Here is a 21,384-nt window from a genome sequence, read left to right on the forward strand (position 1 = left end):
CAACCATTGTAAAAGCTAAAAATGGAAATTTATAGTCAAAGCGACTACCATTCTCGAAACAAAGCAAGTTGATAATAAATTGTCCTAATAAAATCACTCAACATAACCAATCACACACGCTTAATATTGGTGAACAAATTACTCTATATTTGTGCTGACAACAAGATTACCTTGATACTCAATGTACTTTGATGTATCCTTTTGGAATCAATATGCCATTATTAATCAATGTCATTATGCATTTATCAAATGTAAGATGATCTTATCGTGACATAAAAACTAATTACTTCTCCAACAAAGAATATGTAAGGCTGTTCCCCGTAACATATTGGTGAGAATCTAGCTAAGCTAGAACATCTGTGTTGGATCTGCAGCTGAAGACAGACAAAGAAGCCCACCATTTAGTCATTAATAAGCTTCAAACATACTCCAATAGCCTTGAAAACATGATGTGTGAGTATGTGAAAACCATAAAAACAGCACATCAATAATGCACTACTTCGAACAAGTTTGACATATGAACTGAAAACAACTCTTGATTAAGCTGATTGAATCAAGATTGATTTTCATAAGAGGTGGGAACAGTGAAAAACAACCAACATAAGCTTAAAGCAACACACTGAGACATCATTGACTGTTGAAACTTATACATCCTTTACTTGGGGCAAAGGACTCCCTCATGTATCTAATATACCGTACCTACTTCATATTCTAGTAAACCAGCAAGCAAGGGAAATACCATTATTACAAGTATCAAATTGTCAAACACAATCCTATCTATAGTATATTCAAACGTTTTCAAGTCATGTTGGATAGGATGTTAAAAAGAGAGAACTGGCAAGGAGACACCTGATATGTCACAACTCATGTCACTAGATGGATACAACAAAGAATATGCACACAACAGCAATCTTCTCCTCTTCCCAGGTCAAAACACATTTTTGGTATCACAGAGCAGTAGATAACAGAGTACATAAAGCCAGTGATATTCCATAACTATTATGCATGTGTAATATATTAGTAATCTTGAATACAAAAGAAGTACTTTTACATCACTAAGCATGATCTTAAATGAAAAAAGATAATGAAGATTCATAGAGTCGCCCCAACTAGCTTGACGTGAGGCATGATAGTGGTTGTTAATTGAAAGTCAGCAAGAATGACATAAAGAAAAATACATCTGTTTAGATACACGAAATTCTGTCAATAGCGACAGATAAATGTGCAAGCATAGTAAGATAGAAAAAATAAGTGCCGCTGCAGCATCGCAGTAGCAGGACTCGCCTGGAAAAGGAAACATCCATATCTGAGTCCATTAAACAATAAAAAGGTTGCCAAGACCGTAATAGATTATCTGCATCTCAAGAACAAGGAAATATTGTTTAGATAAGTCAATATCATCTTACCGAAATATTGCGCGTCGAGTATTCAGGACTAACAGATAAGGACCTCTTAAATTGACAATAAAAGTGCCAAGAAAAAACATGAGAACATTCATAATTTGGAAGCCCACTAAGGTGTGTTCAAACAGTCAATTGGGAAGTTTTTGGCAACTGATTTTCTTTTCACTTGGTTATTTGGACACTCTCTTCTTTGTTCACTCTTAATAATCATACTGTAAATATTTAACACCACCTTGCGTTAAGAATCGTTGCTTAGCAAGCCTTCACAACTAGACTAAAGTCCTAAAATTATGATGATTTATATATTCGACTCCACCAAATCCATCATTCACCCCATCCAGTCAACCCCCAAATCCCCACCCCAGTTCTATTTTCAATAGTTGAGAAATTACATTAATCAAAATTGATGAGCTGTCACACAAGGGGATTCAGAATAGATCAAAGTTCATGACCCTCTATTATGATTAATATTTTTCCATAAATAGATGACCAGCTGTAGTCTACTGAATTCTTATCTGTCTATATATTTTATCCGTCACCTCAGTTAGACATTCTAGATTTTGAAACCAAATCCATCTCTAAAGTTAGCAGCAGTACATTCAACCTGATTAAAACAGGAATCGTTCAGAACCAGATTTTATGGATAAACAAGGACCATGTTGCCATTGCGGCACCGAGCGTAAGTTCTATTAACCACCTATATCCCACCTTTTATGTTTATCAATAATCTCATGCTTTACAGGATGATTGATTCAGTGATGCTTAGAATTTATGTGTCTGATGTTAAGGAAATAAAATTTGAAGGCTCACATGCCTGAAAAACTAACTAAACAAATTCCCCTAAATTGCCGATCTGTTAAACATAAAACATAGCATACTTGAATTTTCTCACCTCTCGAGCCAAATGTTAATAAATTGTAGATTTGGTTCCCAATCCCTAGCATAGATGCACATTTTCTCACCTCTTGCTTTACTATCATTTCTCACTTCGATATATAAGTCTGCCTTCATTTGAGGCCACAAACTACTGATTGTTCTCCATACTCCCACACCCTGTAAGGTTCAACTGTGTTCTCTGTACACCATGGGGTTAGCTAACCATACTCGGCTTTAATCACCTCTTTCCAGAAAGCATTTCCATCCTCAATGTACCTCCACAACGACTTCAGAAGACTTCCAAATCTCTAATAGCCCCAGCACCCCATCCCCCGCTGTCTTTGTTAAGGAGTTCAGCCTTCCAGTTTACCACCGGAAAGGAGTTTAGATTCCCTGAAGGGACCTCCAAAGGTTTATCTTGGAGTCTATGTCCTGAATCAAATCCTTTCTTAAGCGTAAGGGTTATAAGAAAGTGCAAAGCTAATATCTTTAACTAAACAAATTTTTGTAACTGCTTACCTCACACCCGCTCACGCAAAAAAAGGATCTATTATATTCGTATCTATTTGTTTTATGTACACTAACGTTCACCTTTTTTGGGAGAAGCAGACAAAGATCCTCACTTGAATCCATACAGTGCCCCAAGAAGAAAGAGATCAAAGCTTACACAAAGCATTTTGTCACCTGCTCAAATACTCAAGAGGACACTTGATAACAATCTCCAGGCACCAGACTTTGAAATTATATCTGACGAAGATGAACTTGTTACTCTAATTTATGCAAGGAACAAATACATTCCTCCTAATGAGATCGGTCTTGGAGCTATGCTGCTTGTAACACCAACTACTACTACAGAACGCTCGACGTCTCTATCAGCAATGGCAGAAGATACTGTCTCTTTTTCAATGGATGTTTCTAAATAAAATTCATCTATAAGTGAATTTTTAGATGCATGAATATCACTCATGTTGGTATGTGAAGTCAGCTCTGATTGTCTAGCTAGTGCAATGTTGGCTAAATACAATTTGGGCTGTTCCAACATTACGGATTTCCCAACGCGCAACAGTCTGGGTGTTTTGAGACCATCTAGTTTGTCTTACTCTGGATATTTTTAGTTTCTTCCGTTTTATTGGATGGAATTTTTAAACTTGTCAATTCTGATTTTTGGATGCATTTAATATGTCAAATCCGAAGTCTATCCTGCGTGCTAACCTATAAGTTTGTCAGTTTGTGTGGAGTCCACGGTAGACTAAAATTGTAACATCACAAAAGCCATTTGACTTACATGTGCTTGACATTACAACTGTAATGTCTTGCATTGTACTTGTCTAAGGAGAAACAACAATGTACTAGATCATGTGGCTATGCAAAATGAAACTACTGGAAATGAGGATGGAAAAGCAAATGCATGTGAAAATAGACTCTTTCCACCTCATGTGGATACTACACCAAGGGTATGTCAATAAATTGTTCTAAAACTGCTGCTGCTGTCAAAACTAACGAAATTCAAGGTACCACACAAGAAAGAGTTGATGAACAAATTGTAGCAAATCATTCATCAATTTACTCATATTTTCCTCTGATGATTTTCATCACATACATACATCAATATTATTTGTATAATTTTAGAACATTAATACTCTTTAAAATAACCTACATGTTTTATTCATTAAAGGGAAAATGGTCTGATATACCCCTCAACTTTGTCATTTAGAGCTGATATACCCCTTGTTATGAAAGTGGCTCATATATACCCCTACTTGTAAACAAATGGCTCACATATACTCTTTTCCTCTAACGGAAATGGAAAAAATAATAATTTTAATCTAAATTTTTATTATTTTTTTCTAAAAAATATAATCCCATATGAGTAAATTTAATCCTCGTCAAACATATTTTTTTTGACCTTTTTTTGTTTCAATGACTAATTTATAATTATTATTTTGATAATCATATTTATTTATCTTTCACTAATATCTTGTAAAACTTATTGTAGATGACCAAATTTTTTCTTCGAATACGAAATTAAATTACAATACACACAAAAAAATTAGTTTAAATTTGTTTTCTTTGAACTAAGGAATGAAAGAAAAAACATAAGAATAAGAAACTCAAATAATTATATTAAAAAAAGTCAAAAAATAATGTATATATGAAAAAAATTAAAATATACCTTGAACTTTGATAGAAGAATCATATATACCCCTAAATAATTTTTTAAAAAAAATTACAAGTAATAAATATAAATTTTAAACTAATTTTTTAACTCCCGTTAAATGAAGGGTATATATGAGCCATTTTGTAACGGGAGGGGTATATGTGAGCCGTTTGTATAACGGTAAGGGCATATATGAGCCACTTTTATAACGGGAGGTATATTAGCTCCAAATGACAAAGTTGAGGGGTATATCAGACCCTTTTCCCTTTATTAAAAAAGAAAGACTAATTTCCTACGAATAGTCACAACAGTTTCTACCTTCATGTTTCTTCAGCCATAATTCACAACCATTTATAAATTCTTGGGGTTCTCTTTTCGGTGACTTATTCATCTCCAATGCATTGATATGTTTCGCCGAACTAAGCATTATAATTTAGGTATTGACTTTCAATTAAAGAAGAAAAGAAGAGAACAAAGAAATGTGTGATTATCTATAAATAGTCAAGCATGAATGTTGAATTACTATAATACCCCTAAATTAAAAATACTCAATTTATTTAATCATGTTATAATAAAAGTTTATACCTTTTTCACATAAACAAATTGTGACTTTTGCGATGAGTTGTGTCTTTTTCAAATGGTTGTGACTTTTTTAACGAGTTGTGACATTTCTGCTGAGTAGTGACTTTTTCAAAGGCTATGACATTTTCAAAGAGTTGTGACGTTACCAAAGTGTTGTGTCTTATCCGATGAGTTTTGAATTTTTCAAAGGGATAAGACTTTACTGATGAGCAGTGACTTTTTTGAAGAGTTGTGACTTATTCGAGGAATTTCTTCAGACCTTTAAACTACAATTTTTTTAGGGTTTATACTCTTCTTTTTCTTCTTAAAATCTCAACTATTAGTTGCAATTGTTGATTAAGTTCGAAAACCAACAAAATTCGAGGTACAACATAAGAAAGTGTTGGTGAACAAATTATAGCAAATCATTCATCAATTCACACTCATATTTTCCTCCGACGATTTTCATCACGTACATACATCAATATTATTTAAATAATTTTAGGACATTAATACTCTTTAATTAACCTACATGATTTATTCATTAAAAAAGACTAATTTCCTGTGAATAGTCACAACAATTTCTACCTTCATATTTCTTCAATAATAAATCACAACCATTCATTCCTTATAAATTCTTGGGGATCTCTTTTGTGTGACAATTTGAGATCATTTAAAAAATTTATAAATAATTTATTCCCAATCCATTGATATATTTCGCCGAAGTTTTTAGCATTGAAATTTAGGTATTGACTATGAACTTTGCTTCACACATAAATCTTCTATATAAAGTGCGCTGAAACTTTAATTTATTTATTTATTTTTTGAATAATTTCTTGTGTTTTCATTTGACAGAGACTTTAAATATACACATTGTTTAATTTTTTTCATAAAATAAATAGATGAAGATGTGGGCGAGACAATAATAACAATAAAAAATACAAAAAGGAACATGATTGGGATAAAATATTTCTTGTTTGTATTTCCATTTATTATTCTTTTAACATCAAATGAAGGAGTTGAATTTTTCTCTGGGTAGATTTTTGTATTTCAATCAAAGTATTTTATATATATCACAAATTTATTATCAAGTCAACAAGATCTTCAAACTTCAAAATATATTATTTTAAATTGTTCCGAGTTTATTTTTTAAAAAAAAAACTCACAACAAATGTGAAAATATGTGAATCATTTAAAAATTACATTTTCATTTTATCGAATACTTAACTTTTTGTCCCTATACTAAATTAATTAAAAGTCCTATTTATTTGTTAATATACATAAATAAATATACAATACATATCGTCTATAAGGTAATATTATTGAGATACAACCAATTACATGATTGGACCTCAACAAATTGAAATAGATATATGCACTTAACTAATAAAAATACCATCTTTATGGGTTCGCGTGAATAAGAGGTATATATGATGATCCACATTGCACATTCACAAAAAAACTACAATTTTGTTTTGTGGAAAATTTATTATTCAAATCTTTACTTAAATAAACAAATACTATTATCCAAACGCATAACTGCTTATTTTAAAAATAAGTTTCAGCACTTTCAAAAGTACTTTTTTAAAGCTGCTTTTATTAAGCACATCCAAACGGGCCCTAAATACCCAAATATCCATAAAATGGTGAATATGTTAAAAAATAAAATATAGAGTACAATAATTTTCTCATCTGTCGAGCCAAATGTTAATTAATTTTCAGTACATCTACCATCAGTCCAACATGAACTGCTGTCATTTAGGATAAATTTTGGATTTGGTCCCAAAATCCTACCATCCATGCACATTTAGTTACCAATTATTTAATCTTTTGACAACTATTTGATTAGAAAACAAGAAAAAATATACAATACATACCGTCTATAAGATAATATTATTGAGATACAACCAGTTACATGATTGAACCTCAACAAATTGAAATAGATATATTCATTTAACAAATAAAAATACCATCTTTATGAGTTCGTGTGAATAAGAGGTATATATGATGATCCACATTGCACATTCACAAAAAAATTTACAATTTTATTTTGTGGAAAATTTATTATCCAAATCTTTACTTGAATAAACAAATACTATTTACTATAACGTATATTTTTTGAATTGGTAATCACGTGCAACACACGTGTCGAAAAACTAGTTTTCATAAAAGGACCAATAATAGTCTACCGAATTCTTATTTGTCTATATAAACTGTGACCCATCACCTTACTCAGACATTTTAAATTTTGAGAGCAAATCAAACTCTAACGGTTAGCATCAACAAATTTTAATTGAATAATTCATTATCAGATCTTATGGGTAGACAAGGTCTATGCCTCTATTGTGGCATCAAGAATAAGTTCTATTCACCGCTTATATCCCGTCTTTTATGTTCATCAATAGTCTCATGCTTTACGGGACACTTGATTCAGTTATGCTTAAGATTTATGTACCTGATGATCAACAAATACATTTTGAAGACTCACGTGCAGAAACACTAAATACCCAAATATCCTTAAAATGGTGAATCCGTTAAAAAGTAAAATATAGAGTACAATATTTTCTCATCTGTCGAGCCAAATGTTAATTAATTTTCAGTACATCTACCATCAGTCCGACATGAACTGCTGTCATTTAGGCTAAATATAGGATTTGGTCCCCAATTCTTACCATCCATGCACATTTAGTTACCAATCATTTAATCTTTTGACAACCATTTGATTAGATAAGAAGAAAAAATATACAATACATATAGTCTATAAGGTAATATTATTGAGATACAACCAATTACATGATTGAACCTCAACAAATTGAAATAGATATATGCATTTAACTAATAAAAATACCATTTTTATGGGTTCGCGTGCATAAGAGGTATATATGATGATCCACATTGCACATTCACAAAAAAATCTACAATTTTATTTTGTGGAAAATTTATTATTCAAATCTTTACTTAAATAAACAAATACTATTTATTATAACATATATTTTTTGAATTGGTAATCACGTGCAACACACGTGTCGAAAAACTAGTTTTCATAAAAGGACCAACAATAGTCTACCGAATTCTTATTTGTCTATATAAACTGCGACCCATCACCTTACTCAGACATTATTGATTTTGAGAGCAAATCGAACTCTAACGGTTAGCATCCACAAATTTAAATTGATTTGAACTGAATAATTCATTATCAGATCTTATGGGTAGACAAGGTCTATGTCTCAATTGTGGCATCAAGCATAAGCTATATTCACCGCTTATATCCCGTCTTTTATGTTTATCAATAGCCTCATGCTTTACGGGACACTTGATTCAGTTATGCTTAAGATTTATGTACCTGATGATCAGCAAATACATTTTGAAGACTCACGTGTAGAAACACTAAATACCCAAATATCCATAAAATGGTGAATCCGTTAAAAAGTAAAATATAGAGTACAATAATTTTCTCATCTGTCGAGCCAAATGTTAATTAATTTTCAGTACATCTACCATCTGTCCAACACGAACTGCTGTCATTTAGGATAAATTTTGGATTTGGTCCCCAATTTCTACCATCCATGCACATTTAGTTACCAATTAATTAATCTTTTAACAACCATTCGATTAGATAACAAGAAAAAATATACAATACATATCGTCTATAAGGTAATATTATTGAGATACAACCAATTACATGATTGAACCTCAACAATTTGAAATAAATATATGCATTTAACTAATAAAATTACCATCTTCATGGGTTCGCGTGAATAAGAGGTATATATGATGATCCACATTGCACATTCACAAAAAAATCTACAATTTTATTTTGTGAAAAATTTATTATTCAAATCTTCACTTAAATAAAAAAATACTATTTACTATAACTTGTATTTTTTGAATTGGTAATCACGTGCAACACACGTGTCGAAAAACTAGTTTTCATAAACAGACCAACAATAGTCTACCGAATTCTTATTTGTCTATATAAACTGTGACCCATCACCTTACTCAGACATTTTAAATTTTGAGAGCAAATCAAACTCTAACGGTTAGCATCAACAAATTTTAATTGATTTGAATTGAATAATTCATTATCAGATCTTATGGGTAGACAAAGTCTATGTCACCATTGTGGCATCAAGAATAAGTTCTATTCACCGCTTATATCCCGTCTTTTATTTTTATTAATAGTCTCATGCTTCACGGGACACTTGATTCAGTTATGCTAAAGATTTATGTACCTGATGATCAGCAAATACATTTTGAAGACTCACGTGCATAAATACCCAAATATCCATAAAATGGTGAATCCGTTAAAAAGTAAAATATAGAGTACAATAATTTTCTCATCTGTCGAGCCAAATGTTAATTAATTTTCAGTACATCTACCATCAGTCCGACATGAACTGCTGTCATTTAGGATAAATTTTGGAATGGGTCCCCAATTCCTACCATCCATGTACATTTAGTTACCAATCATTTAATCTTTTGACAACCATTTGATTAGATAACAAGAAAAAATATACAATACATATAGTCTATAATGTAATATTATTGAGATACAACCAATTACATGATTGAACCTCAACAAATTGAAATAGATATATGCATTTAACTAATAAAAATATCATCTTTATGGGTTCGCGTGCATAAGAGGTATATATGATGATCCACATTGCACATTCACAAAAAAATCTACAATTTTATTTTGTGGAAAATTTATTATTCAAATCTTTACTTAAATAAACAAATACTATTTACTATAACATATATTTTTTGAATTGGTAATCACGTGCAACACACGTGTCGAAAAACTAGTTTTCATAAAAGGACCAACAATAGTCTACCCAATTCTTATTTGTCTATATAAACTGTGACCCATCACCTTACTAAGACATTTTAGATTTTGAGAGCAAATCGAACTCTAACGGTTAGCATCAACAAATTTAAATTGATTTGAACTGAATAATTCATTATTAGATCTTATGGGTAGACAAGGTCTATGTCTCTATTGTGGCATCAAGCATAAGCTATATTCACCGCTTATATCCCGTCTTTTATGTTTATCAATAGTCTCATGCTTTACGGGACACTTGATTCAGTTATGCTTAAGATTTATGTACCTGATGATCAGCAAATACATTTTGAAGACTCACGTGTAGAAACACTAAATACCCAAATATCCATAAAATGGTGAATCCGTTAAAAAGTAAAATATAGAGTACAATATTTTTCTCATCTGTCGAGCCAAATGTTAATTAATTTTCAATACATCTACCATCTGTCCAACATGAACTTCTGTCATTTAGGATAAATTTTGGATTTGGTCCCCAATTTCTACCATCCATGCACATTTAGTTACCAATTATTTAATCTTTTGACAACCATTTGATTAGATAACAAGAAAAAATATACAACACATATCGTCTATAAGGTAATATTATTAAGATACAACCAATTACATGATTGAACCTCAACAATTAGAAATAAATATATGCATTTAACTAATAAAATTACCATCTTTATGGGTTCGCGTGAATAAGAGGTATATATGATGATCCAGATTGCACATTCACAAAAAAATCTACAATTTTATTTTGTGAAAAATTTATTTTTCAAATCTTCACTTAAATAAAAAAATACTATTTACTATATCGTGTATTTTTTGAATTGGTAATCACGTGCAACACACGTGTCGAAAAACTAGTTTTCATAAACAGACAAACAATAGTCTACAGAATTCTTATTTCTCTATATAAACTGTGACCCATCACCTTACTCATACATTTTAGATTTTGAGAACAAATCGAACTCTAACAGTTAGCATCAACAAATTTAAATTGATTTGAACTGAATAATTCATTATCAGATCTTGTGGGTAGACAAGGTCTATGTCTCCATTGTGGCATCAAGCATAAGTTATATTCACCGCTTATATCCCGTCTTCTATGTTTATCAATAGTCTCATGCTTTACGGGACACTTGATTCAGTTATGCTTAAGATTTATGTACTTGATGATCAGCAAATACATTTTGAAGACTCACGTGCCGAAACACTAAATACCCAAATATCCATAAAATGGTGAATACGTTAAAAAGTAAAATATAGAGTACAATAATTTTCTCATCTGTCGAGCCAAATGTTAATTAATTTTCAGTACATCTACCATCAGTCCGACATGAACTGCTGTCATTTGGGATAAATTTTGGATTTGGTCCCCAATTCCTACCATCCATGCACATTTAGTTCCCAATTATTTAATCTTTTGACAACCATTTGATTAGATAACAAGAAAAAATATACAATACATAGCGTCTATAAGGTAATATTATTGAGATACAACCAATTACATGATTGAACCTCAACAAATTGAAATAAATATATGTATTTAAGTAATAAAATTACTATCTTTATGGGTTCGCGTGAATAAGAGATATATATGATGATCCACATTGCACATTCACAAAAAAATCTACAATTTTATTTTGTGAAAAATTTATTATTCAAATCTTCACTGAAATAAACAAATACTATTTACTATAACGTATACTTTTTGAATTAGTAATCACGTGCAACACATGTGTCTAAAAACTAGTTTTCATAAAAGGACCAACAATAGTCTACCAAATTCTTATTTGTCTATATAAACTGTGACCCATCACCTTACTCATACATTTTAGATTTTGAGAGCAAATCGAACTCTAACAGTTAGCATCAACAAATTTAAATTGATTTGAACTGAATAATTCATTATCAAATCTTATGGGTAGACAAGGTCTATGTCTCCATTGTGGCATCAAGCATAAGTTATATTGACCGCTTATATCCCGTCTTTTATGTTTATCAATAGTCTCATGCTTTACGGGACACTTGATTCAGTTATGCTTAAGATTTATGTACCTGATGATCAGCAAATACATTTTGAAGACTCACGTGTAGAAACACTAAATACCCAAATATCCATAAAATGGTGAATATGTTAAAAAGTAAAATTTAGAGTACAATAATTTTCTCATCTGTCGAGCCAAATGTTAATTAATTTTCAGTACATCTACCATCAGTCCGACATGAACTGCTGTCATTTAGGATAAATTTTGGATTTGGTCCCAATTCCTACCATCCATGCACATTTAGTTCCCAATTATTTAATATTTTGACAACCATTTGATTAGATAACAAGAAAAAATATACAATAGATAGCGTCTATAAGGTAATATTATTGAGATACAACCAATTACATGATTGAACCTCAACAAATTGAAATAAATATATGCATTTAACTAATAAAATTACCATCTTTATGGGTTCACGTGAATAAGAGGTATATATGATGATCCACATTACACATTCACAAAAAAATCTACAATTTTATTTTGTGAAAATTTTATTATTCAAATCTTCGCTTAAATAAACAAATACTATTTACTATAACGTATATTTTTTGAATTGGTAATCACGTGTAACACACGTGTCGAAAAACTAGTTTTCATAAACGGACCAACAATAGTCTACCCAATTCTTATTTGTCTATATAAACTGTAAACCATCACCATACTCAGACATTTTAGATTTTGAGAGCAAATCGAACTCTAACAGTTAGCATCAACAAATTTAAATTGATTTGAACTGAATAATTCATTATCAAATCTTATGGGTAGACAAGGTGTATGTCTCCATTGTGGCATCAAGCATAAGTTATATTGACTGCTTATATCTTGTCTTTTATGTTTATCAATAGTCTCATGCTTTACGGGACACTTGATTCATTATGCTTAAGATTTATGTACCTGATGATCAACAAATACATTTTGAAGACTCGCGTGCAGAAACACTAAATACCCCCCATTTCTTCTCTTTCTCTCTTTTTACCCCTTCATCTTTATTGACTTTTCATTTTCACCTTGTAATTTTGCGTCTTCGAGCCGATATGATTCACCGGACTCATAGCCATAACCAATCAAATCACGGATTGGGCTAGACTAGCCCAACGAGCCTAACTTATATTGACAACTCTAAATTTGTCAATGATCATTGTGCTTTAGTTTAAACACTAATTAATTTTGAACTCAAACAGAAATCCCCCATTGGAGACCTGGGCCACATGAAAAAAACCAGTGTCTGGAATGCTTGTGAAACAAGGTGGCGCGTTATGGGGACACTACAGAACTATATTCCTAGACATGCAAACAGAGAAAAACAGAGCATGCAGATGGAAGAAACAAATGGTAAAATACTTCCAGAAACAGAGAGCACTTAACTTGTCTCAGCAAATATGATGCATGTTCTAATAAAATCCTTTCTTAAGCATTCAAGTATTAAGAAAGTGGAAACTAATATCTTTCTGCTTAATTTCTGGCCAATTTCTTTCTTCAATTTTGCATGATAGTAATTGCAAAACTCTTAGGAGCACGTTTGGCTGGGAACGAGTTACCACGGGATTGTTATCCCACCCTCAATGTGGAATAAAAATAACACTAAATCCCTGGATAACTACCACGGGGATAAGTTAGATCTTATCCCTACTAAACATGGGATAAGCTCATCCTAAAATTAATCCCAAGACTAGTTATGCCTTATCTTTTGTACCAAATGAGCCCTTAGTCACAAAGAAATTATGAGATAGGTGAAAGACAACAACCAAATCATTGTAGATGCACCTTACCATAAAGTAATTCTAAGAAAAAAAAGAAACAGTTAACCCAATAATACTATTGATTACAAATACAAACTTCTCTTATTCTATTGATTGAAAATGGATAAATTTGAATCACCCCCAAAAAAGGAGCGGAAAACAGTGGAAGAGAATCTACAGAACATACACAACAATTTAACCGTGAGACGGAAAATTTTTTCAGCATTCTTCCATTGTCTAAGTGGTTGTTTTATGTTGGTATCTAATATTCAAAAGAATCATTTACACCATAAGCTCTAAGAAAACTTGATAAGCATCTATCAAGATTCACGAGACATGAATTTATTTTTATGCAAGAAATTCCTATCATTGTCCGTTTACTGTGATGTGCTTGTCAAATTATGTAATGTCAAATCACATTCAGGATTTTACCAAATAAGCCGTAGGAAAGTAACTATTATATGATACTCTACGTACTCTACATACTCTACAAGCACAATCTTTGTTCTCTTTCTTGCTAAATGATCATTTATTATAGTGTCTATCCTAAATTTTGAGATCTAACTTTCCTTTACACAATGAACTAAATCGAGGATTTTCAATAAAGATATGAACTGACTAGTCCAACTATACTTTAACCATACAAATAAAACTAGCTTGACCAAAATAAATTCTATTGTATTAATACATTATTGTTTTATGTGCACTAATATTTACCTTTTGATGGGAGAAGCAGACAAAGATCCTATCTGGAATCCTAACAGTGTCCCAAAAAGAAAGAGATCAGGGCTTACACAACACATTTTGGCACCTGTCGAAAGACTCCAGAGGCAACTTTATAACATTCTACAGGAACCAGAATTTGGAAACATACCAGACGGTGGTGAAGATGCTACTCTAATTTAAGCAAGGAACAAATACATTCCTCCTAATGAAATTGGTCTTGGAGGTATGCTGCTCATATCACTAACTACTACTACAAAACACTCAATGTCTCTATTTCCAATAGCAGAAAATAATGCTTGTCGCTCAATGAATGTTCCTGTAGAAAATCCATATCTCTAAGTGAATTTTGAGGTGCATGAATAAGATTCAATAGGGCCGCCTGGTGAACTAAAACTCTCGCTATGTGCAGGGGGGGGTCCTGGGAAGGTTCCATTTTATTGGATGGAATTTCCATGAATTTAGATATGTAAAATTCTACTTTTTGGGTGCATTTAATATGTTAATTCCAATGTTTATCACCATGTGCTTACCTACAAGTTTGTTAGTTTTTGTGGACCTCGTGGTAGAATTACATTATGACATGTCAAAGGCCATTTGACTTACATATGCTTTTCATTGCAACTTCACTGTCTTGCATTGTACTTTGTTTCAGAATAAATAATAGTATAATGGATCACGTGGCTATCCAAAATGAAAATATTGGAACTGAGGCAGAAAACATTATTCCTTCTAAACCACCTTTTCTCTAACCAGGAAAGCAGCAAATTAACCTAATAGCTGCATCCTCTAATAAAGAACTTAGCATACTCCACACCATCAAATAAACACTGAACAAAATACCACTATCAAAAGATAATTGCAGTAATATTCTTGCTTGAATTAGAAATTTCTACTTGACATATTTATATGAGAGAGTTCTTGGGTTCTCCTAAATTGTCTTGAAACGAGATTCCCCAATCTTGGATACTGAATCTTGAATTAAAAAAATTTCAATAGGGAATCTTGAGTAAAGTTCCGATTAGAAAGATTAGGGGCAAAAAATTAGTTGAATAGATGTTGGGCTCCTTATCTTCCTCGATACCTCTATTGCCATAAAAGGATAAATACATGAAATTCTGTCAATGGTGGCATATAAATGTGCAAGCATGGTAAGATGGAAAAAATAAGTGTCATTGCTGCATCTCAGTAGCAGGGAAACTCTCAACCAAAAAAAGGAAACATTCATAACCTAGTCGATTAAACAATAAAACGGTCACGAAGACCATAATAGGATATCTGCATTTCAAGAAAAAAAAAATCGTTTTCAGGACTAATGTTGAGATAAAGACCTCTTAAAGTGGCATTAAAACTGCCAACCAAAACATAAGAACATTCATGATTTGGCAACTCATTAAGGTGTGTTGAAACAGTCTATAGGAAGGTTTTGGAGACTGATTTACTTTTCATTTCTTTCTGGAGTAGAAGGTGATCAAACAGTAAATTAATTTACAAGAAGAGAGTCAACACAAAAGTTTTTTTGGTCTTGTTTTCTTTTGAAAATGTTTGTTTGTTCTTCTAGAAAACAATTTTGATAAGCAAACAAATGTCTTTGTTCTTTTTAAAATCCTTTATTACTGGGCCAGCATTGCCTTCAGAAGCTTGAGACTTTGCTAACCACACAGTACTGTGGTTTTCGGTTGCACCAGAAAATCAGAATCAAGGAGCCAGCACTATGCTAATCCATGTATCTACTCAATTTAATTCACAAGTTGAGGCATACTCACCAAATAAGAAACTAATCCAATCATCAGTCACAAAGCCACCTGTACGGACTTCATCTCTCACCTGCAGAGTATTAACGAGACCATCTTATATTTAGGAAAATCGGTTGATTTTAATTAATGTACTAGTGCAAGCAGAAATGGATGTAAAAAAGCATTGTTGGAAAGAAATTGAATGTAGCCATTCTTTTCCAGATCTGCACAGACTCTTCACTATTGATGTTGCACCCATGCCGGATTCTCAAAAATACACTACTTAAAGCGAATCCAACACGCACTCATTGACATTTTTGAAGAGTCCGAGAAACATAGAACATATGTCCTTATTATTTGAAAACTCTCACTCTTAGATATTTGCATTATCATCTTGAAACTGTTCAACACTTCCTTGACCTAAGATTCATTGCTTAATAAGCAACCACTAGATTAAAGGCCAAAAATTATGAAAATTCACCAAATCCAGCTTCACCCCACCCACACCAAGCCTCAAATTCCCACCCCCTTTTCATTTGATAGAGAATCTAAGACTCTTCTCTCATTGGAGTTAATAGTGTAAATTGTTCAGAAATTACTGTAATCAAAGTTGATGAGCTGTCACAGGGGAAAAAGAAAAATTCAGAATACACAAAAGTTAATGAAAAATCTGTCATTATTAATATATATTTCCATATAAAGGACCAGATATAGTCTACCTAATTCTTATCTATCTATATATATACTGACCCGTCACCTCACTCAAGCATTTTAGATTTTGAGAGCAAATCGAACTCTAAAAGTAAGCAGCAGCAAATTCTATCTGATTTGAACTGAATAATTCATAATCAGATCTTATGGGTAGACAAGGTCCATGTCTCCATTGTGGCATCAAGAGTAAGTTCTATCCACCTCTGCCTCAAGTGTTGCGTCATTGAAGTTACACGGGGAATACTTTGTTTTAGTTTTGCTAACCTTGAAACTTTAATCTCTGAGATCTGTTCCTGAGATTAAAATTTTAAAATTTATAGCAATAGTAATGAGGCATTCCAAAACATCATGTAACTTCCAGTGAGTATGATACTTGATTAAGACCAATGAACACATCCAGGAGCAACATTAATTATGCAGAAATGTGAACTCACAGGTAAATTAGAAACTCCGTACTGGATGGATGTTGCCAAATTTGGGTGCTCTACCAAGATTTGGACTGAAGGTAGTGTTTCAGCAGGAGGCGTAACTGGTGATGGATTCACTTCCATGATTCTCGGAAAGTAAAACCTGCAAATATGATAAGGTATAGCTGGTGCATGAGAAAGTACAAATAAAGGATAACAGGGGCAAGAAAAAGAAGAGACAGACCCCTCTAGGGCACCGATTTCTTGCAAGTAATGTTCAGCATCCAAAGCTGCTGTGCACCCTACAAAAGCATGCCCCAAAAGAAAGAACAAAAAGAACGTTAAGCCATATGTGATCAAGAGAAAAGAAGCGTCAAAACACAGTTTGTTGCACTCGAAGACCAAAGTGATAAACGAAGCAAAAGCACATGGATATAGTTATCACAAACGTGCGTCAAAGATGTTAAGGTTACCGATACGAGTATGCCAAGGATGCTGAAACAAGTAGCAAGAAAATGTTTTTAGAGAAAAAGACCAGACAAAATTAAAAAAAGAACAATCTAGGCACCAAAGGCAAAGGTACCAACGTCACAAAGCACACCGAACAGACATCAAATTATCTCACAAGGTTCTCACTTCTCCATATGTACACTTCATCCAAAAAGCATCATGTCTTTCACAAGCACATAAGGATAATGTACAATGCAACGCAAAAGAGTTTATCAATAATGTATTGGGGGAAATATATGGAAAATGAACTGTTATGACTTCGGAAATGGGTAGATGCAGTTGCTGTAGAATTTATCATTTTATTATGTCAAGCCCTGTTCTTTCCACATTAAATGTATTTAAAATGAGGATAACAAGGTTGATCAACAGTTGATTGGTTAAATACAAGTGATATGAAAGGCCTAGAGTGTTGTCGATGACACTCCCTGTGTATTGGAAACACTAAATGAACACTAACCTTTCTGACCTGCCAATTCACCCACCATGAAGTATAAAAAGTGTTAATTGAATGCAAGGTAGATTTCTTTGATATCTACAGACAAGAAATCGAGTTACATACACCTTTATTACCTAACTGTCGTCCTCAAACCTCAACTCCCTCTGGATTTTTTCTTGATAAGACTGCATTCCACTAATGGATTGAACTTGTCCACCTCCGATCCTGTGCAATCTATCTCTGGAGTTGCAATAAATAATGTTGTTCTACTTCCTTTCAGATTAATACTAAATGCGGACTTCCCAAGACTAGATCTCTTGAGCAGAGGGTGTTGTACTTTCTTTTCCTAGTTTGCAAATTTGATCAAGATTGAACAGTTAAGATATCCAAAAATATGAAGTAGGAATAAATAGTACTTAGTAGTATTTAATAAAAGCTCAACAAGGATTTCAGATAAATATGGAACATATAGATTATAGAAGAGAACAAATTAAAAATACCTTTATCACCTAACTGGTAGTCCTAAAACCTCAAGTCCTCCTGGCTTTTATCTTTACAAGCCTGCATTATATTCCACAGATGAATTGAATTTTTCCATCACCGGGTCCTGTGATATCATTCTCTAGAGTTGCAATACATGATGTTATTCTACTTCCTTTCTGATTAGTGTCAAATGCTGACTTTCCAAAATCAGAGCTCTTGAGAAAAGGTGTACTTTCTTTTCCTGGTTCGCATATTTGATCAAGATTGAACACTTAAAATATCAAAAAATATGAAGTAGGAATAAAGTGGTATTTAGTAAAAGCTCTACTTTCATGAAATTGACAGTATTAAGTGTAGCATCTATAAATGTCAATCCTCACCTTGACCACATCCCTATTTCCCATGCAATAGCCTATGTGGCCTTTCTTCTGAGACATTGTAATGTACCAAAATCAAGCTCTAAACAAAATAAAGTTTTGAAGAAAGTTGAAGAATGTGTTGTTATAGTCTATGAAAACAAATTCTTTTTATCAAGAACCGCTTCCAGGTCTCAATCTTTTTTTCTTTTTTTTTCTCATAGTAGTGTTTATCTACGTTATGCCACTTTTCTTGGACTCATAGTAATGTTAATCTACATATTCTTGCTATCAAAAACCTGATTTCAGCCAAAATTGTTTCATATGCTTATGTAGTAATGTAGACTATGTGTACTAATTAATACCAAGAACGATCATTCGCACATTCAGTTTTCTGGATTCAACAAAGAGAAATTGCAAGTAATCAAAAAGAGAACTTACAAAACTTACAAAGGACAATGCATCGAAAGCCCCAAAGAATATCGACGACGGACACAGAAGAAGAAGAGCCGTTTGATATATATAGAGAGTGAAGAAAAAGAAAATACGCAGATATTAAACCAAAAGCGCGTTGCTGGCTATTTAAGCTAATATTTTTAAAAACACGTTTTTCTCCTCAATTATATTTACTTAAAATAATTAAGAAACTAGATACAGAAGTCCACGCATAGTATTTTTATTTTAATTTATACAAGATTAGGAAAGTTAACTAGATTTTTAAATAATTTTTTATCGTTAATTATTTGTATCAGATTTTTCAAAGTATTTTTCTAGGAATATAAGTGCACACGTGATATTTAGATAATTCATCAATTTTTAAATATATTTATTTAAATATTTTAATTATTGTGATTTATGGTATTCTTAGTTAATATAATTTTTAAATAATAAATATTATTACCCTTCTCTTAAATTTATGTGAAATAGGTGAAACTTCGAAGATAATCAATTTTTTAATTATTTTAAGTCGTTAATTATTTCGATTTATAGTAATCTTTTACATAATTTTTAAGTAATATATGTTACTCTCTCAATCCCAATTTATTTCGCATAGGTGAAATTTTGAGAGTAAATAATTTTTTTTTAAGTAATTTCTAAACTTATGATCATTATTTTTTCTGAAAAATAAAATATTGCTCAAAGAAAATGACTCATAGTCCTTCTCGAGTATTATCTTAATACACAAATTGTATTTGTGTAACACAATATACTAAAACACAATATACTAAAAAAACAAAAAACAAAGATCTACTACATGCAAAATAGAGAAATTTTGAGGAAAAAGACAAATTGAAATAATTCAAATTATTTCATTTTGTTATAGGGTGAAAATGTTTTAGTATGTCAATATTTTGGAATGGTGGTATATATACAGAGAAAACAACGAGAAAGAACCATTTCAATTGTCAATGTTTTGAAATGGTGGTATATAATATATATAGAGAGAGAAGAAAGAAGAAGAAGAAAAGTTGTATAATCTTTTTTAACCATGTTTTGCTTGTTATCTAAGTTAATATTTTATTTTATTTTACTGTTTAAGTTAATATTTTTCTCATTTATGATTAATTTTTACTCATTTTTCTAAAATTAGGATATATCAGAAAAAAATTATTTAGAATGTGCATTTCTTCGGTGCAAAATTGCAAGGCCTAATTTCTAAAATAGTAATCATTTAATAAAACTAAAATAATAGTAATAGTAATTTTTCTTTTCATTTGGTTAAATTTTTAAAATCATTGAAAAAAAAGCTTGTTGTGTTGCACCAATAAATTTTAAAAGCATTTTAAATTAAGTAATAATTAGTATTTAGAACTATTTATCAAAAAGTATTGTAGAAAAAAGATAATTATTTTAGCTTTTGGAAAACAATTTTTACCACTTCTTTTTTCCAAAAAGTTTGATTGAACACCTCACTTTTAAAAAATAAATATATTTTACTTCCCAAAAAATTGATCAAATAGATTATTAACATTTAATATTAATCATTTATATTCTAATTATTAAGTGTATTTATTTTTTATAATTTTGCAACTACTTAACGATATTGAATAAATTCAAATAAGCATGGTCATAATTTTCGTATATTTTATCACTATTTCTCTATTTTCATTCATATAGTCATTGACTCGTTGCCGTTATTCATTATTATTAACTATAATCACTGAATATCTACAAATCATCATTATCACCGTATTAAATTCTCACTACCATTAGTCACCATTAACAATCATCGATCATAACCATCATTACAATTTACAATCACCAATTAAAAACAACAATCACCACAATAACTATAAAATATATATTGCAAACCATTGTTATTAATTATTACTATAATCCCAATCGAAACCTTCCACCATCATTGCTTAGACCATCGCCTTTAATTGGTCATATAATTCT

The 21,384-nt window shown here is 31.5% G+C and overlaps 1 protein-coding gene and 1 long non-coding RNA gene across 2 annotated transcripts; both read right to left on the minus strand.

Moving 5' to 3' along the window:
• Nucleotides 1-1,067: 1,067 nt before the first annotated feature.
• LOC101262758 (uncharacterized) lies at nt 1,068-17,756 on the minus strand. The gene is made up of 5 exons (XM_069292902.1): nt 17,673-17,756; nt 17,444-17,501; nt 17,227-17,362; nt 16,112-16,172; nt 1,068-1,354 (listed from the first exon to the last, which is right to left on the minus strand). The coding sequence occupies exons 3-5, from the start codon at nt 17,341-17,343 to the stop codon at nt 1,185-1,187; spliced, it is 348 nt and encodes a 115-aa protein (XP_069149003.1). The 5' UTR covers nt 17,344-17,362; nt 17,444-17,501; nt 17,673-17,756; the 3' UTR covers nt 1,068-1,184.
• Nucleotides 17,757-18,644: 888 nt separating this feature from the next.
• LOC138340766 (uncharacterized) lies at nt 18,645-19,524 on the minus strand. The gene is made up of 3 exons (XR_011213599.1): nt 19,435-19,524; nt 19,009-19,056; nt 18,645-18,869 (listed from the first exon to the last, which is right to left on the minus strand). It is a non-coding gene; the product is annotated as an uncharacterized lncRNA (long non-coding RNA).
• Between the last annotated feature and the right edge of the window lie 1,860 nt (nt 19,525-21,384).

Source organism: Solanum lycopersicum, chromosome 1 (genome assembly GCF_036512215.1).
Source record: "Solanum lycopersicum chromosome 1, SLM_r2.1".
In the NCBI taxonomy this organism is placed as follows: domain Eukaryota; kingdom Viridiplantae; phylum Streptophyta; class Magnoliopsida; order Solanales; family Solanaceae; genus Solanum; species Solanum lycopersicum.